At 36.2% G+C, this 16,391-nt stretch overlaps 1 protein-coding gene across 12 annotated transcripts in view; it reads right to left on the reverse strand.

Moving 5' to 3' along the window:
* Positions 1-16,391, reverse strand: part of LOC106877485 (intermembrane lipid transfer protein VPS13D) — a 178,439-nt gene that overhangs the window by 123,420 nt on the left and 38,628 nt on the right. For all 12 annotated transcript variants that reach the window (XM_089349874.1, XM_089349875.1, XM_089349873.1 and 9 more), the window contains 4 exons: positions 6,946-7,023; positions 5,529-5,641; positions 3,915-3,992; positions 3,445-3,528 (listed from right to left, as the gene is read on the reverse strand). In XM_089349874.1, coding sequence (XP_089206000.1) covers positions 3,445-3,528; positions 3,915-3,992; positions 5,529-5,641; positions 6,946-7,023 — 353 coding nt within the window. The remainder of the gene's footprint in view (positions 1-3,444; positions 3,529-3,914; positions 3,993-5,528; positions 5,642-6,945; positions 7,024-16,391) is intronic.

The following is a 16,391-nucleotide window of genomic DNA, read 5'->3' on the forward strand; positions in this document are numbered from 1 at the left end:
TGAGGAGAAATATCCGTCAAATGTAAACAATGTACATAATTCCTCATCTCTTAATTATAGAACTGAATGACCAATTATTCATTAACATAGTTTTTTTTTTTTCTCCATCAAGAAACAGTAGTTGAGTTTAAGGTGCTGGATTATTGACTGCGGTGACTACATAAAGTTAAGTTTTAAAAAATCTCACTGCAATCATTAGGTTTAGACCCCTAGGCATCACATACAACACTCCCTGCCTCAATTTACTTGAATAACAGGTCCACTTCAAATATGAAATGGCGAGTGGCACCAGACAAATTGCTGTGTTTGATATAATCAACTAAAATCCTTGAAGGCTATGCCCCAGCATGGCCAAAATACAATGACCAAAGCCAGTGAAAGGTTAAAAGAATACAGGGGATCAATACTTTATTCTCATTCATTCCCAGAATTAAAATGAAAAGAATATCCTTTTTCTATGCTGCAAAAACATTTAAAGATACTTTTGTTGCATAAAAAGAGGACACATTTTAATGAAACATGGTGCAAAAAAAAAAAAAAAAAATTCATTCCCAAGTAATATATTTTATTTCTGATAAAAACAGTTTGAAGTATATTACTTAAATTTGGCAACCAAATTCTTCAATTATTTAAAAATCTGTCTGACAGAATAACATGCCACAAACAACTGACATTTTGCTCCAATTACAAAATTAAATACCATTTAATGGCTCTCAGAAAGATTTAAATAAATAAAATAAGTGAAATGTGTCAGAATTCTTTGCTAATTCTAAACTAGCAGCATCATAACCAATTTGAGTTATCCAAGATGTGGATATTGCTATTTAAAAACTATTTTAGGGAACAAACTGTTTTGAAGAAAGAGATGAATAGATTCACATCACTATATATATACTGTGCGTAGACGATTCTCAGCATACCAAACATTAAATAGAAATAATTCTTTTAAAATTTTGGCACAAGGCCAGTAAAATTAGCAGGAGGGAGTTCAGTTGATTACATCAATTCTGCTACTTGAATTGGTTCTTTATTTTATCAATCCTGAAAGGATAAACAGCAAAGGTGATCCTGACGGTATGTGGATTCAGAAAGTAAAGAATCAGAAGAAATGCAACTAAGCATTTCGCCACTGAGCATTTTGTCCGACATGCTCATGATTCTACCAGCTTAGTGCCTTATTATAATGAAATAAGGAAAGCCCTTTGTAATTGTTGCACTAGGATGACAAGTCCTGTTTTCTTTAAAGGAATGCAGGGAAACTATTTAGTTTGTTAACTGAAATTATAAAAGTTGGATGTGATGCACTTAACTATTTTGAGGTCAATCCGTTAATCTCAAGTAATTTATTATAAAATATACAGATAAGCAATTATATAAATTATTATTTTTGCTGCTGTTGTCACCATAGGCACCACCACCATCATCAATATCTCAGTTCAACAGCATTATCTGCTGCAGGAATACCAATCTCATTTCCTTACATCCCTTACTTCCACCAAATAATCATGTTTGACACCTTCTCTGCTAGTTTACTTAATGTCTATGTTTCAAATGATGCACGAGTGTGTCTTGAATCTTTAGTTCCTATAAATATCTATTTTGAGAAGCAAAACTCATCTCTCGGTAGGTATAGAGTTTAATGGTGCAAATAGCCTACTGCATGGTGCAGAGATTTATCATCATTTGTTACTGGGAAGTGGTCAGTACAGCAACAATAAGACACATTTTTCAGGACATTTATACACTGTCATCGCAATAACATATTTTCCTTTGGTTTAACAATTTTCTCCCAAATAAGGCTCGAGGCCACTGTAATGTAAGAGACTACAAAGAAGTAAAAGATGTTGATTGATAGAAAGCTTAATGGTGGTGAGCTGGCAGAACCGTTAGCGCACCGAGCGAAATACTTTGCGAAATACTTAGCGGTATTTCGTCTGCCGTTACGTTCTGAGTTCAAATTCCGCCGAGGTCGACTTTGCCTTTCATCCTTTCAGAGTTGATAAATTAAATACCAGTTATGCATTGGGGTCGATGTAATCGACTTAATCCTTTATCTGTTTGTCTGTCCTTGTTTGTCCCCTTTGTGTGTAGCCCCTTGTGAGCAATAAAGAAATAAGAAAGCTTAAAGGACTGAAAATCACAGATCAGTGGAAAAGATGATGATGATGGTAGTGAATTCCAGAAAGCAGCAGTTCAAGAAAAAAAGCAATTAGAAAAAAATAGGTCTTATGACTAACAGGAAGATCAACAGAGAAATGATGTGCCTGGAAAGAGAAGTGGGTAACATGTGTAAAGGTCTTAGAGTACTAGACCAGAAAGTTCGTCAGAGCAATGACCATGAAAATACACATTAATTGCTAACACCAGTATTTCCCCGCCACCATGTCTTCTTTCTACTTCAACTTTTGTCAATGATTCTATCTTTATACGAAGTAGTTACTTATGTACATCACCACATCCATTTTCATAGAAATCAAAGTAATTATATTTGGAATTAGTCCAAAGCAGAGTTAAAACAGTATTTCACTAACATTGGCATTACCACCATCACCACCAGGACTACCAAAAGAACAACAAGTTGCAGAGATTAAGGCTGAAATAAGTAGCCAAGAAGATAAGCTGCTAAAACTCTTCGCACACATACACAGACCATTCTCCAGTCTCAGATGGCTTAGAGAGACTGTGAGCACTGCTTATCTTCAACCAAACAACAATAATAAACAAACTTGCAAAATGAATAATTTAATTCCCATCACCTGGTTGTGTATAGCTTGTTCTTAGAATAGGCATGACACATCCCTATGCATTGCAAAAGGTGATTGAAAAAGCTAACAACAGGAAGGGCATCTGACTATAAAACACTACCTCAGGAAATCTATCCAACCTATGCTAGTGTAGGTGGAGGCACAATGGCCCAGTGGTTAGGGCAGTGGACTCGCAGTCATAGGACCGCGGTTTCGATTCCCAGACCGGGCGTTGTGAGTGTTTATTGAGCGAAAACACCTAAAGCTCCACGAGGCTGCGGCAGGGGATGGTGGTGAAGCCTGCTGTAATCTTTCACCACAACTTTCTCTCACTCTTACTTCCTGTTTCTGTTGTGCCTGTAATTCAAAGGGTCAGCCTTGTCACACTGTGTCACGCTGAATATTCCCGAGAACTACGTTAAGGGTACACGTGTCTGTGGAGTGCTCAGCCACTTGCACGTTAATTTCATGAGCAGGCTGTTCCGTTGATCAGATCAACTGGAACCCTTGGCATCGTAAGCGACGGAGTGCCAACAACAACAATGCTAGTGTAGAACAATTGTCTGTAAACAATAATGATAAGTATGATGATGACAATAATGACGATAAAAGAAGGATGAAAAACAACATGGAAGAACTTAAATGTAATGAAGGAAAAAGTGAACAAGTATAACAGTAAAAAGAGGATATTCTTAAATACCTGCAAGTTTTCAAGAATGTTGCTTGCCACAGATGTTAGAGTGACAAGCCAAGAACTTGAAGAAGCCTTTGCTTTCCCAGATTGCTACAAAAGACAAATAATTAAAAAATAAAACAACTGATTTACAAAGTATTTTAGAAAAAAAAAAGAGAATAAGCAACTATCAAATAATGATTTGTCACAAATAATATAAACTTCCCCCCCCACCCCAATGAAAGGCTAAATAGTTGTTTAAATTACTTCTAGAGGTGGTATTATTCGTTGATTCTAGAAGTAAAAGTTTGTTGCCAGCAAAATTTTGTATTAAAAACCTGAACTGGGAAGATGAAATTAAATAATTTTTTTTTAAATACTGGAAAGTATTAAATCTGGTTCTCAACAGTATTGGTTTTGTACTGAACCAAAAGACATCAATTATTAACAGATTCTTAAAATGATTTTGTTTTTAATGACAAAAAATGTTAATTTACCTTTAACATATCATCAACAGTCTCAAGGGCAAGTTGTTTTGAACTTTGGTAGAGTTTTTTCCGTTCAATCTTATCACACTGCAAAAGTAAAAGAAAAGAATAAGGATAAATTAAGGTTCAAGATAGGCTGTTCCTTTATTCTTTTAGAGACATTTGGTTACAGCTATACTGGAAGACCACCTTTAAGGGTTTGAGTTGATTTATATCAAGCCAGCAATGTATATAGTGCTTATTTTAATGACCTCATAAGGCAGAAGGGTAAAGTCAACCTAAGCATAAAGAGAAATAACTAGAATAGGGACGAAATATCGCAAGATCTTTTTATACTTAGTACTAGTTTTGCCATTGTACACTGACAGAAATGTATGCATAAGCATGTGAGTGTGTGCATGTATACATACTGTGCAGGTGGCATGTAAAATACACCATTTCGAGTGTGGCCGTTGCCAGTACCTCCTGACTGGCCTTCGTGCTGGTGGCACGTAAAAGCACCCACTACACTCTCAGAGTGGTTGGCGTTAGTAAGGGCATCCAGCTATAGAAACTCTGCCAGATCAGATTGGAGCCTGGTGCAGCCTTCTGGCTTGCCAGTCCTCAGTCAAATCGTTCAACCCATGCTAGCATGGAAAGCGGACGTTAAACAATGATGATCATGATATATATACACATATAAACACAGGGACATAGAAATTCCAGGTTAGTGTTTGGTGTATTGTAAGACCACTGGAAGAGAAAGTATGTCTCTAGGAGAAAGTACTACTGTGTCCACAGCTACACAAGGGATATAACTGAGTGGCAGTCTGACCTCAGCAGCCTTGAAAGGTAACCAAACTAGAAGAAGGACAACTCCTCTGGGCTTAAGCCATTACTACTTGTGAGTGCCTGCAAAGAGGTGAAGGCTAAGGAAGTGAAAACTTGACAGTAAACCAGGTTGGAAGATAACTCAAGTACCACCAACCCTATTCATCCCAAAGATAGCATGGAGTCACAATGAGTGGATTGCAGTGTGTGTGTGGCAAAGAATATTGGTTGTATCAGAGGTCTCTATTGACCCTCAGCCATAATGATGGGAATATTTATTCATTCACACACATACGACAGGCTTCAGTACAGTTAGTGTCTACCAAAATTTACAATTTTTGGTTGAACCGAGGCTGTGGGAAAAGGTGCTTACCCAAAATGTTGCACAGTGAGATTGAAACTGGAACTGTAAGGCTACAAAGTGAACTTCTGACTCACAAAACTATGCCTGTACCCAATGTATTTTCAAAGATTGTAAAGTACATAATAATGGCTTTAGTACAAAATTGGTTTAGAATTTTGGCACAAGGCCAGCAATTTCAGAGGAGGAAGTAAGTCAATTACATCAACCCCAGTACTCAATTGGTGCTTATTTTATTGACCCCCCCACAAAAGGATGAAAGGCAAAGTTGAGCTTGGTGGAATTTGAACTCAGAATGTAAATACATATGAAATGCCACTAAGTGTTTTGCCTGGTGAGCTAACAATTCTGCCAGCTCGCAAAATCGTCAACAAATGCATGGCAGTAGGACTGGAATTATGTCGCATCAAAAAGCAGCAGAGAACAAAATATTTTTATAAACTGAGACTTACATCTGCATGTTTCATAGGTTCGACAATGATGTAGACACCTTCCATTGTGATGACCCATGGTTCACTGTGAATCCGTGTCACTGGGATTTTTAAGGTGATCTTACGTATCATCCCTGCAATGTAAAAAGCGATCACACAGAGAGTGACGTGAATGAATAAAATATGATCTGAGAACTGAATGTATTTAGCAATTAGGCAAGAATTAAATACTTCAACTGAAAAGAGTTAATTAAAACTACCCATACACATGGGTTGTTAAAACAAAACAGCCAATACACATGAACTATCAAGACAAGGCTTATAAATGGGACTATATGGTAAAATGTCACATCCAACAACACTAAAAATGTTATAAAACTTACTGTCTCATCTATTTGGAACTAATAAAATTCACTAATTAGGGAAACTCAGCTAAGCAATAATCACAGCCAAACTATTAAATGATCACAAAAGAATAAATATCTTATGAGCTAAAAATTATCTAAGATCAAAACAGGCAATTCAGAATTGAATACGAGACAATTTAAAACAGAATGAAAATTAAATGCAAAAACAATACAATTTTAAAATCTCTAAGGGTTGGCAACAAGAAATGTATTCAGCTGTAAAAATCCTGCCTTATCTAAGCTAAATCAGTTTTTCATTCTAACAAAACATAAATACAATTGGCATTTAAATCAATGGAATCAAAAATAGCTGCTGATCAACCAGTAGATTCCAATTTTACAGACTACTACCTACAGACCTGACATGGAGGTGGATGAAGAAATGAAGCACCATTGTGTCTTTGTGAAAGCTAAATCCTGACAAGTCCTGTGGGTTCACTAAAAAACACTTGATCTCAGCCACCTGGAATATCGCTATGCTACTAATAATGATCACCTCATAATGTCAATTGTACTTCTGAGTAAGAGACAGTCTGACATGGAGAACACTCTCTATGCAGAAACAGAACTAGTCTCTGGAGTGAAGACAGCAGAGATATGATTTCATTTATAAATAGAAGATCTGAGACTGAAATTAAACTTTGGCACTGCAAGAAGCAAATCCTGAAACTAGATGCCAACTGCATATTACAAAAACTCTTTCTTGCTCTCTCTCTCTGAATTAGGACCAGATACTGTAATAGCTTAGAGTTCAAACATATCTTCAAGATCATCTTGTAAAATATAACGGATTTGCACAGATAGATGTCAACACTTGGACATTCTACTGTATGAGAGACCAGATGAACCAATATTATAGTCTCAGAAACGCAGTGGGTAATAGCATCAAACTCCCTTACTCAAATACCAAATGTAGGACAATGGCTTCAGCAAAATGGATACTGGTTCCTTAACAGGTCTATGATAACTCATAAGAACCAATAAAACAATAAAAGAGTAAATAAGTTTATGGATAAAAAAATAACACAGACCTTTCTTGAGCTGCAAAGGCAGCCCAAACTGGTTAAAGACATCTTTCTTCAAGATGAGATCATCAAGCTGAACAGCACCTAAAAAACAAAATGACATATATATGTTAGGAACCATTTTAAACAAATTTATAAAACAAGATTAAGAAAACAAGATTCTCTTTCTCTTTCTCTCTTTTTTTTTTCTGACATAGATAAAGAAAAAGATATTTTCAAAATATCGTGTCTGTGAGAATTGGGTACGAAATTTAGCATTTTCTATTAACTACTGAAGCAGATGTTATCAGCCGATGGTTAATAATACATGCCAGTGAAATCATGGACAGAGAATGCAAAAGATGTAGTGACCTGGATGAAACAGATTAAATATAGTTCACTGGATATGAACTTCAAAGAAAGGCTGATAGAAAATCAATCGAACAGTTCTTTACAGAAATATCAGAGCATCAGATGAAATGCCTTCATGTGAAGTTTCATCCCTTAATATTTTGAGTTCAAATTTCAATGAAGTCAGCTTAATTTTTCCATCCTTCCAGAATCAATAATACTACTAATATATTGAAACTAATTCGATGATGTACACATTATCATAGTAAAAAAAAACCCCAAAAAACACCTTTACATCTCAACAAATGATACCACTGATTTTATTTTCTGTTAGTAGTCTAGGAGAGATGATAAAACAATTGAATGATGAAAAAAAAAAAAGCATTCAGCTCCATACTTCAGTGGTCAGAAATCAAATACTTCTGTAACTGAAACTATCATTCAGCCATCTGGAGAAAGAGTTTCAATGAAATTCATACTAGTTGTTGCTTAACGCCAGATCAGTCCTGAACATGTAGATCTATAACAGAAAGTATACTAGCCTTGATCATACTGTTTTTTTTTTCATTATTATAAACTGTGATTCAAGGCTTACATTGTTTAATGTGTTCTTCAGACAGTGTGTCCAGGGGCTATATCATCCATTTTTTTTTTAAGAGAGTAAAGGGAGATTTGGCAATTTTTAGTCGGTTGAAAGGCTAGGCATTGAGATAATGTGATCAACTTAAATGACTACTCTCCTTGTCTGCAACAACTGACCCTTCTGTAGTTGTCATCATTTACTGTCTACATTTCCATGCTCACATGAGTGAGATGGAATTAATTGAGACATCTTTTTTTTTTTGGCTGGATGCACTTCCTATCACCAACCTTCAACTGTTTCCTTTCTTAACAAGGTAATATTTCCCCATGGCTAGACATATTTTCACAGAAGAATGGATACGAATAACACTGCTTGTATGATAATAATGCTTGTTTACAGCCATCACATGATGTCAAGACAAGGACACACATACACACAGTTTCCGTCTATGAAACCCATTCACAAGGCTTTGGTTGACCTGGGGTTATAGCAGAAGATACTTTGTTAAACAGGAGAGACAAGAGCTTTTCTTTCTGCATAGAACAGCGTTTAAGTTGAACAGTTACAGGGAGAGATGACAAAGTGCTCAGTAAGACCACCAAATAAAAGAGGAATTGTTGGCATTAGAAAGAAAGAAATCATCATCATCATTTAACGTCCGCTTTCCAGGCTAGCATGGGTTGGACGATTTGACTGAGGACTGGCAAACCAAATGGCTGCACCAGACTCCAATCTGATCTGGCAGAGTTTCTACAGCTGGATGCCCTTCCTAACGCCAACCACTCCGAGAGTGTAGTGGGTGCTTTTTATGTGCCACCAGCACGAGGGCCAGTCTGGCGGTACTGGCAATGACCACGCTCAAATGGTGTTTTTTTACGTGCCACCTGCACAGGAGTCAGTCCGATGTTTTGTTCACATGCCCCCGGCACAAATCAGTAAGGCGAAGCTGGAAACGACCGCGCCCAAATGGTGCTTTTTACGTGCCAGCAGCACGGAAGCGAGACCGCTGCTCTGGCAGTGATCCTGCTCGGATGGTGCTGAGTATTATATTTTACTCCTCCCACCTCATCCTTTTAATAACAACCCATCCAGGACAACTTATTTTCACATGTTCAAATTTCAATTAAAATAATTGAGTAGTTAACCTGTTAGAGACCTGTAGAAGGAAGATCTTGAAGTGCTATTTTGAAGGGCTATTTTGAAGTGCTATTTTGAAGGGCTATTTTGAAGTGCTATTTTGAAGTGCCATCCTCAGTAGCATTAGCTTCACCATAATGAGATAAATCTCAGTAACAAGGATGGTCCCAGGATGACAAGTCTCACATCCTGGCTGAAAGCTCTTTTGTCCTTTTCGGCCTGCCTGTTGCACACTACCAGCTCATTGCTTTACTGTCAGAGTATTCTCCTTTCGTCTTTCTCTCAATATACTTACATGAAAGGTGGTAAGACTATTTGCTCATAACTGAAGTAGTAGCTCACAAGCAGCTGGCTATGTTCATACAGTGGGAGGCCTGCACACCATATCTCTGAGGCCCACAACTACTCCAAGATGCCCTGTGGCCTATTATAACCTGGAATAGTGAGAAGCTCAGTTTCCATGGAGGTATTGTAAAATTTTAGTGATGTGAAGGCTCTGTACACACAGGCAGAAGCCTACATAAACAACTATTTTTACTCTCCTTTAACTATTTTGTTAGTATATTTTTGTTGAAATACACTGCCTTTGTATCAATTAATTTACAAAATAATGAAGAGTTTAGCAAAACAACTTTGTCACTATTAAGTTAGTGTTTGAAACATAAATTGACGGGAATTTTAAATGGAAGATTTAAAATTAGATCCCTTTCAAGTATAAGGTTGGTATCAGAGAGCCAGAGGTAGTCTCAGGCAGATTGATATCAGAATGGTTAAGGAGAATAGCCAGCATCAGTAATATTAGTAGCTTTAAGCAGAGAGCAACATGCATCAATTACAAGCACTATAAATTACTGCACTACAATCTTCAAACCCAGTTTGTGAAACTATATATGTAATACACACACATTTTGACATTTTTGCAAATGCACATTTTACAGCAGTGAGATTATATAAATAATTGGTTCTGATGTTAGCAGTAACAGGTATGTTACAGTTGCCAAAAGATGCATATTATCAAGATAAAAAGAATGCTCTATATATATATATATATATATATATATATATATATATATATATATATATATGATACTGTCAACTGAAGGTTAAAGAGGAGATGAAAGAGGTAGAGGAGGAGGAGAAAAATCCTTGCTAAGCAAACAAAACTTGTATATGTTTTGCTTGTTTATGTCTATGTGGTGCTTTCATGAATATGAAACAAAATTAGAAATGGGAAACCGCAGTATGGATTTATACACATAGTTTCCTCCAAATATATGTAACACATTTTGAAATATAAATGAAAATGAAATAAAATGAACGTCTTTCATAAAGTCAAGAAAGAAAGAATAGAATAAAATAGAACAGTGGAATTAGTTATTAATAGAAACTGTATTCTGGTATTCTGAAAATGAAGCAGTGGGTGGCAGCTCAGTTTAAAAGTAGTCCAAGAAAATAAAAAAAAAACGACGACAAAGAAGATTAAAAAGAAAACGGACAACCTTTCTTGTATTCAGAATGTGTGTGTGTGTGTGTGTGTGGGGTGTTATGTGCATATGTCTAAGATTATGTGCATATGTCTATTTTGTCTCTAATGCCCTTCTATGAATTTTATACCTAAGTCACACACACGCAGTGGTCTAAAAGCTTTCATAATGGCAACAAGGGTTTAATGTCGAATCAAATTTAATGAACCGTATGCCAATGACTAGAATTATTTTTAGATGAATGCTTGTCTTCTCTTTATTTACAAGAAGTGTTTACCAAAAGTTAGATGGATGTGTGAGCGAATGGATGGCAGGAGGGGTAAATAAGTGGGTGAGTGCATGGCTGGCTTAGTGTTTGCATGCACATCCACAATGAACTGAAGTGAGTGCATATTCATCCATTTGGAGTCTTCATTATATAAAAAACAAAGGCAGTGTTACACTGCTTACACACAAACATGGACACACTCACATAGATACTATGATGCAGAAGACACAATCATAATGTTAACAATGTCCACTTCATAATTATATGGTTTTGTATTCAATCCTACTTTGTAGCAGCCTGAGCAACTGACTTTTGCTTAGGCTTCCTGAAACAACTGAAGCATTGTGAAAGAAGCTTGAGAGATGGAGAAGCACAGAAGCTAATTGGATACATCATCATCATCGTTTAATGTCCGCTTTCCATGCTAGCATGGGTTGGACGATTTGACTGAGGACTGGTGAATCGGATGGCTGCACCAGGCTCCAATCTGATCTGGCAGAGTTCCTACAGCTGGATGCCCTTCCTAATGCCAACCACTCTGAGAGTGTAGTGGGTGCTTTTACATGCCACCGGCACGAGGGCCAGTCAGGCGGTACTGGCAACAGCCACCTGGTATGCATGGGTGACTACTGGTCTTCCATAAAAATAACCATACCCGGACTTGTGCTTCGGAGGGAACTTTCTAGGTGCAATCCCATGGTTATCCATGACCAAAGGAGTTCCTTACCTTTTAGTTTCAAGAGGTATAATGTGAATGCTAAAGGGTTAACAAACACACTCTACTAAAAAATATTGAGTAATTCTTTGGTTTAATGTTAAATGGTTTTATGTATAACTTGACATAAAAACAATATATATATATATATATATATATATATATATTGGTTTTATGTATAACTTGACATAAAAACAATATATATATATATATATATATATATATATATATATATATATATATATATATATTAACACATGCAGTGTACTTGAGATGGTATTTAGTATTGATTTGTAATTAAACGCCTGGCAGGCTAGAAGGACATTTATTTATATTTTAGTATGTGTACATATACATATTTTTATGCAATCAAATGGGTGCCGGTGCACACACACACACACACACTGCTTGATGACAAAGAAGCAGAATCCTCTTTTATATTTACAAATATCAAATCTAATGAAAAGGAAACTATGGCCAAAATCATCATCATATCTTATTTTCCACACAAAGAGCTTGACTTGTACTCAATACTGAATTGTTTTTTTTTTACACTGTAAGAAATATTAAGAAATTGCGGGTATCTATCATATGCATGATTTTTCATTTAATCTTTGTTATAACTGTATTTGCAGTAAATCCTATCAAAGTTGTCCCAATCTCATTACTAAATCACTTGTATTCCCTGTCCATGTTTCACTGCTACCTAACAACATACATATGTATCATTTAGTTTGACTTTCCCTCAGAGAGAAACTCTTATCTTTTGCACGTTTCAGTCATTGCAGTATAACCGTGCTGGGACACCAGTTTTAAAGGTTTAGTCCAACAAATCGACCACAGTACTTATTTTTTGTTTTTGAAGTCTGATACTTTATTGATCCCCTTCAATTTTAAACTACTCATAAATTTAAACTGGTTTTATCAAACAACTAAAACCTTTTTATTTATTAATATGGTGTTTTGTACACAACAAAAGATTCTCACATAAATGGCTTTTTTGTCTCATAAACAACTCTAAATACAGGTACCATCTGAACTACAAAGTTATTTTAATTTTGTTTAAATACCACCATATAAAATCAATTGTCAGTTAATATTATATATATAGATCGAAACTGAACCAAATTCAATGACTGGCATCTGTGCCAGTGGAGCGCTAACAGCACCAACCGAGCAAGATCACTGCCAGAGCAGCGGTCTCGCTTCCGTGCCGGTGGCACGTAAAAAGCATCATTTGAGCGCGATCACTTCCAGCTTTGCTTTACTGGCACTTGTGCCGGTGGCACGTGAACAAAACATTGGACTGACTCCTGTTCAGGTGGCACGCAAAAAAACACCATTTGAGTGTGGCCATTGCCAGTACCGCTGAACTGGCCCTCGTGCCAAAGGCACGTAAAAAGCACCCACTACACTCTCAGAGTGGTTGGCATTAGGAAGGGCATCCAGTTGTAGAAACTCTGCCAGATCAGATTGGAGTCTGGTTCGCCAGTCCCCAGTCAAATCGTCCAACCCGTGCTAGCATGAAAAGCGGACGTTAAATGATGATGAATGTTATTTCATATGAAATAAGTACTGCTTATAATACATTTGCTACCTTAGAAAATACTTCCTAATAACTCTAGGAAGTAATTTGGTAAAAGACATGTCTGCTGTTCATTTTATAGGGCACCGTTATATCTGAAGCACTACTTGCCAACCCAAATCCTGATCTTGCATTTATAAGAAACAGGCTGGTTTTCTGGGGATTTTTTTGCTTTTGTTTTTAAATACGCACCTTAAAAGCCACCAAATATGAAATCTTTATTACCTAGATAACAACGTCCCTATTACATAAACAGAGTAGTCCTACATCTTAAATACATTCCTTCTCTTTCTGCCAGCTATTTACTTGTCCACAAGGGTTTACCTAGCAAGTATTACACTGTACCTATTGTGTACCCACTGACTACAGAGTATCACATTTCTGTCTCCTGCCTTCTCCTGTATACTAAGCATGGCAGCTCGCTTTTCAAAAACTGTCTTTTGTGATTCTTGATACTAATTAGTGGTTCTAATTATAGCAATGTGCATATTTCCATCTATTTTGATTCAATACTACTCTATCAGGCTTCCAAGTCCAACAGTTTTTTTCAGCAAATGAGAACGACGTTGTCAGAATATACAAATTCCCATGAAAATCAGGTTCTCTTAAGAGCAAGAAGATAGTGTTTCAGTGACTAACCAGCAAGATATATGTAGATAACAATTATTGACCAGAATAACTGATAATATAGGAAAACACGAAAGTCTGATGAAACTAGTGATTTGTGTAGACAAAAATTTCTCTATAAATTTGTGGTTTTGTGCTTGTTTCAGAAAGAACTTTTCTATTTTGGTAATTTTTGTAAGTTAATCTATAATATGGAAGCAGTGGCCCAAACATTTGAGACTAGATTAGATTAAGGAATTGAAGGAATTAAGATTAGATTAAGGAATTGAAGTAAATTGGTGAGACTAAAACAGTTAACATTGACTTTGAAAAGCTCTAGGTATCAATTGGGAAGTTAATACTGGATGGAGGCAGTTTTAAGAGGAGGCATTGGATAAAGTGCTACAATGGAAAGAAATAGTGACATAGTGTTGATGAGTGGCAGAGAAAGGGAGGCAAAATAAGTTGATAGGTTTTAAGTGGCAATGAGACAGGATTATCATGTTTATATGGTACTGTCATTAGAAACAGAATTGGTAGAGAAAAGATATAACCCAATGGTGGCTCAGTGTTTTGATTAACATGTGTTTTTATTGAACACAGTTACCCTGGGTGTGTGGAAAGATATCTGCTGTAAAGGATTTAGCAGCTAGCAAAGGTTGAAAGAGAAACCATTTTACATTGGGTCAGTATTTATCAAATACTGGTGAGTGTGATCTTCAGACAGAGTGCTTTCTTGCGGATATAGAGCAAAATGCATTGAGTCTGAGATAGAGAAGGCGAGAGACAATAAAGTGCATAAACAATATTCTAATGTATAAACAGTAGTCTAATGTAACCTTTACGGCAGAAATGAAATATTCTATGCAGAGTAGTGAACTAAATATTTTCAGCTAAGTAGACTGTTGAAATGGAAAGAAAAAAAAATGAGTCCCAGATTTCTTTGATATCTTTCATTTACAGAAAAGGAAACATTTCAGTAGCATCCTCTTTCATTCCAATACCTCAAAGGTTAGGAAGAGTTACAATAAACAGACATCATGCCACAATTGCAGAATGCAACCTACTCGATAGTAACCGACAATGCAACAGTTAATGTAACAACTTAAATCAATTTTCTTTATATATTGTATGCAACGTTGTAAAGAAAATAAATGAAACTGTATCCATTAAGGCTCTCAGGATTAAAAAGAGAAGAGAGAAAGAAAAAAAACACTAAAATACTCAGTCTTTATATTGCAACTATTATGTAAATACCTACATAACTTTTAGATATTACTTATACAGCTAAGAAATAAAGGTTTCTATATATATATATATATATATATATATATATATACAAAGATTGTCACTTCAACAGAAAATTCAACAACTGGATTATTTGACATTAAAATGACTCGGCTATAGAAGCAATGGACTATTTCACACAAACTATTTTCTACTCCGTAAATATTTCAGATGTTGGCTCAGAAATAGTACTATGTTAATTACCAGCTTGTATTATTCCATTACTAAAAACTTAGCTACTAAATAAAAAAAACACATTTGCTCCATATTTGTTTACTTCGGAATTATTAGCTTCAAGGTATGTTTACATTCACGCTAATGTCATTAGTGACTTTAGCCAACTATATGTTACTTCTTCAACTCTTTAAAAATCTTATTACCACAAATATCCACAACTGTCTCCAAATCCTAAACTGCATGAAATTGCCATTCCAAATGTTGTTTGGGGTTGAAAACTAGAACTAAGCACTCTTCAGTGAGAGAAAGAATATTTTGCTTTAAAAAAAAAAAAAAGAAAAATTCCTGTTTCTACCATGTGTTTATTTTTCAGAGCCATCTATGGCTGTGTGGAAAAAAGCTTGCTTTCCAACCACATGATTCCAGGTTCAGTCCCACTGAGTGGCACTTTGGGTGAGTGCCTTCTATAGCCTCTGGCCAACCAAAGATTTGTGAGTGGATACGATAGACAGAAGCAGTAAGAAGCTCATCATAAATGTGTGTGCGAGTGTGTCTTTGTGTCTGTGTTTGTGCCCCACCCACCATTACTGCTTGACAATTGGTGCTGGTGTGTGTTTACATCCCCATAACTTAGCAGTTTGGCAAAAAAAGATCGATAGAATAAGTACTAGGCTTAGAAGATAAGTTCTGGAGTTAATTTGTTCGACTAAAACATTTCAAGGTACTGCTCCAGCATGGCCGTAGTCAAATGACTGAAACAAGAATAAAAGAATCGATGCATGATACTTAATACAAATGTATCATTGAAACGCAAACTTGCACTCATCTATAGATAACATCTCTTATGGACACATGTCCATAAAAGATATTACCTGCAGTAAATTTGCCTTTCAACAATGTATTCACATGAAGAATGACACATATATGGTTATTTCAGTTTAATATTGCCTCAACTGCATATAATTTTTTCATTTTATTATCATAGGCGTAGGAGTGGCTGTGTGGTAAGTAGCTTGCTTACCAACCACATGGTTCCGGGTTCAGTCCCACTGCGTGGCACCTTGGGCGAGTGTCTTCTACTATAGCCACGGGCCAACCAAAGCCTTGTGAGTGGATTTTGTAGAGGGAAACTGAAAGAAGCCCCGTTGTATATATGTAATATATATATAGATGTATGTGTGTCTGTGTTTGTCCCCCAACATCGCTTGACAACCGATGCTGGTGTGTTTACGTCCCCGTAACTTAGCGGTTCGGCAAAAAGAGACCGATAGAATAGGTAT

This window comes from Octopus bimaculoides, chromosome 3 (genome assembly GCF_046866305.1).
Source record: "Octopus bimaculoides isolate indiv1 chromosome 3, ASM4686630v1, whole genome shotgun sequence".
NCBI classification, from domain to species: Eukaryota; Metazoa; Mollusca; class Cephalopoda; order Octopoda; family Octopodidae; genus Octopus; species Octopus bimaculoides.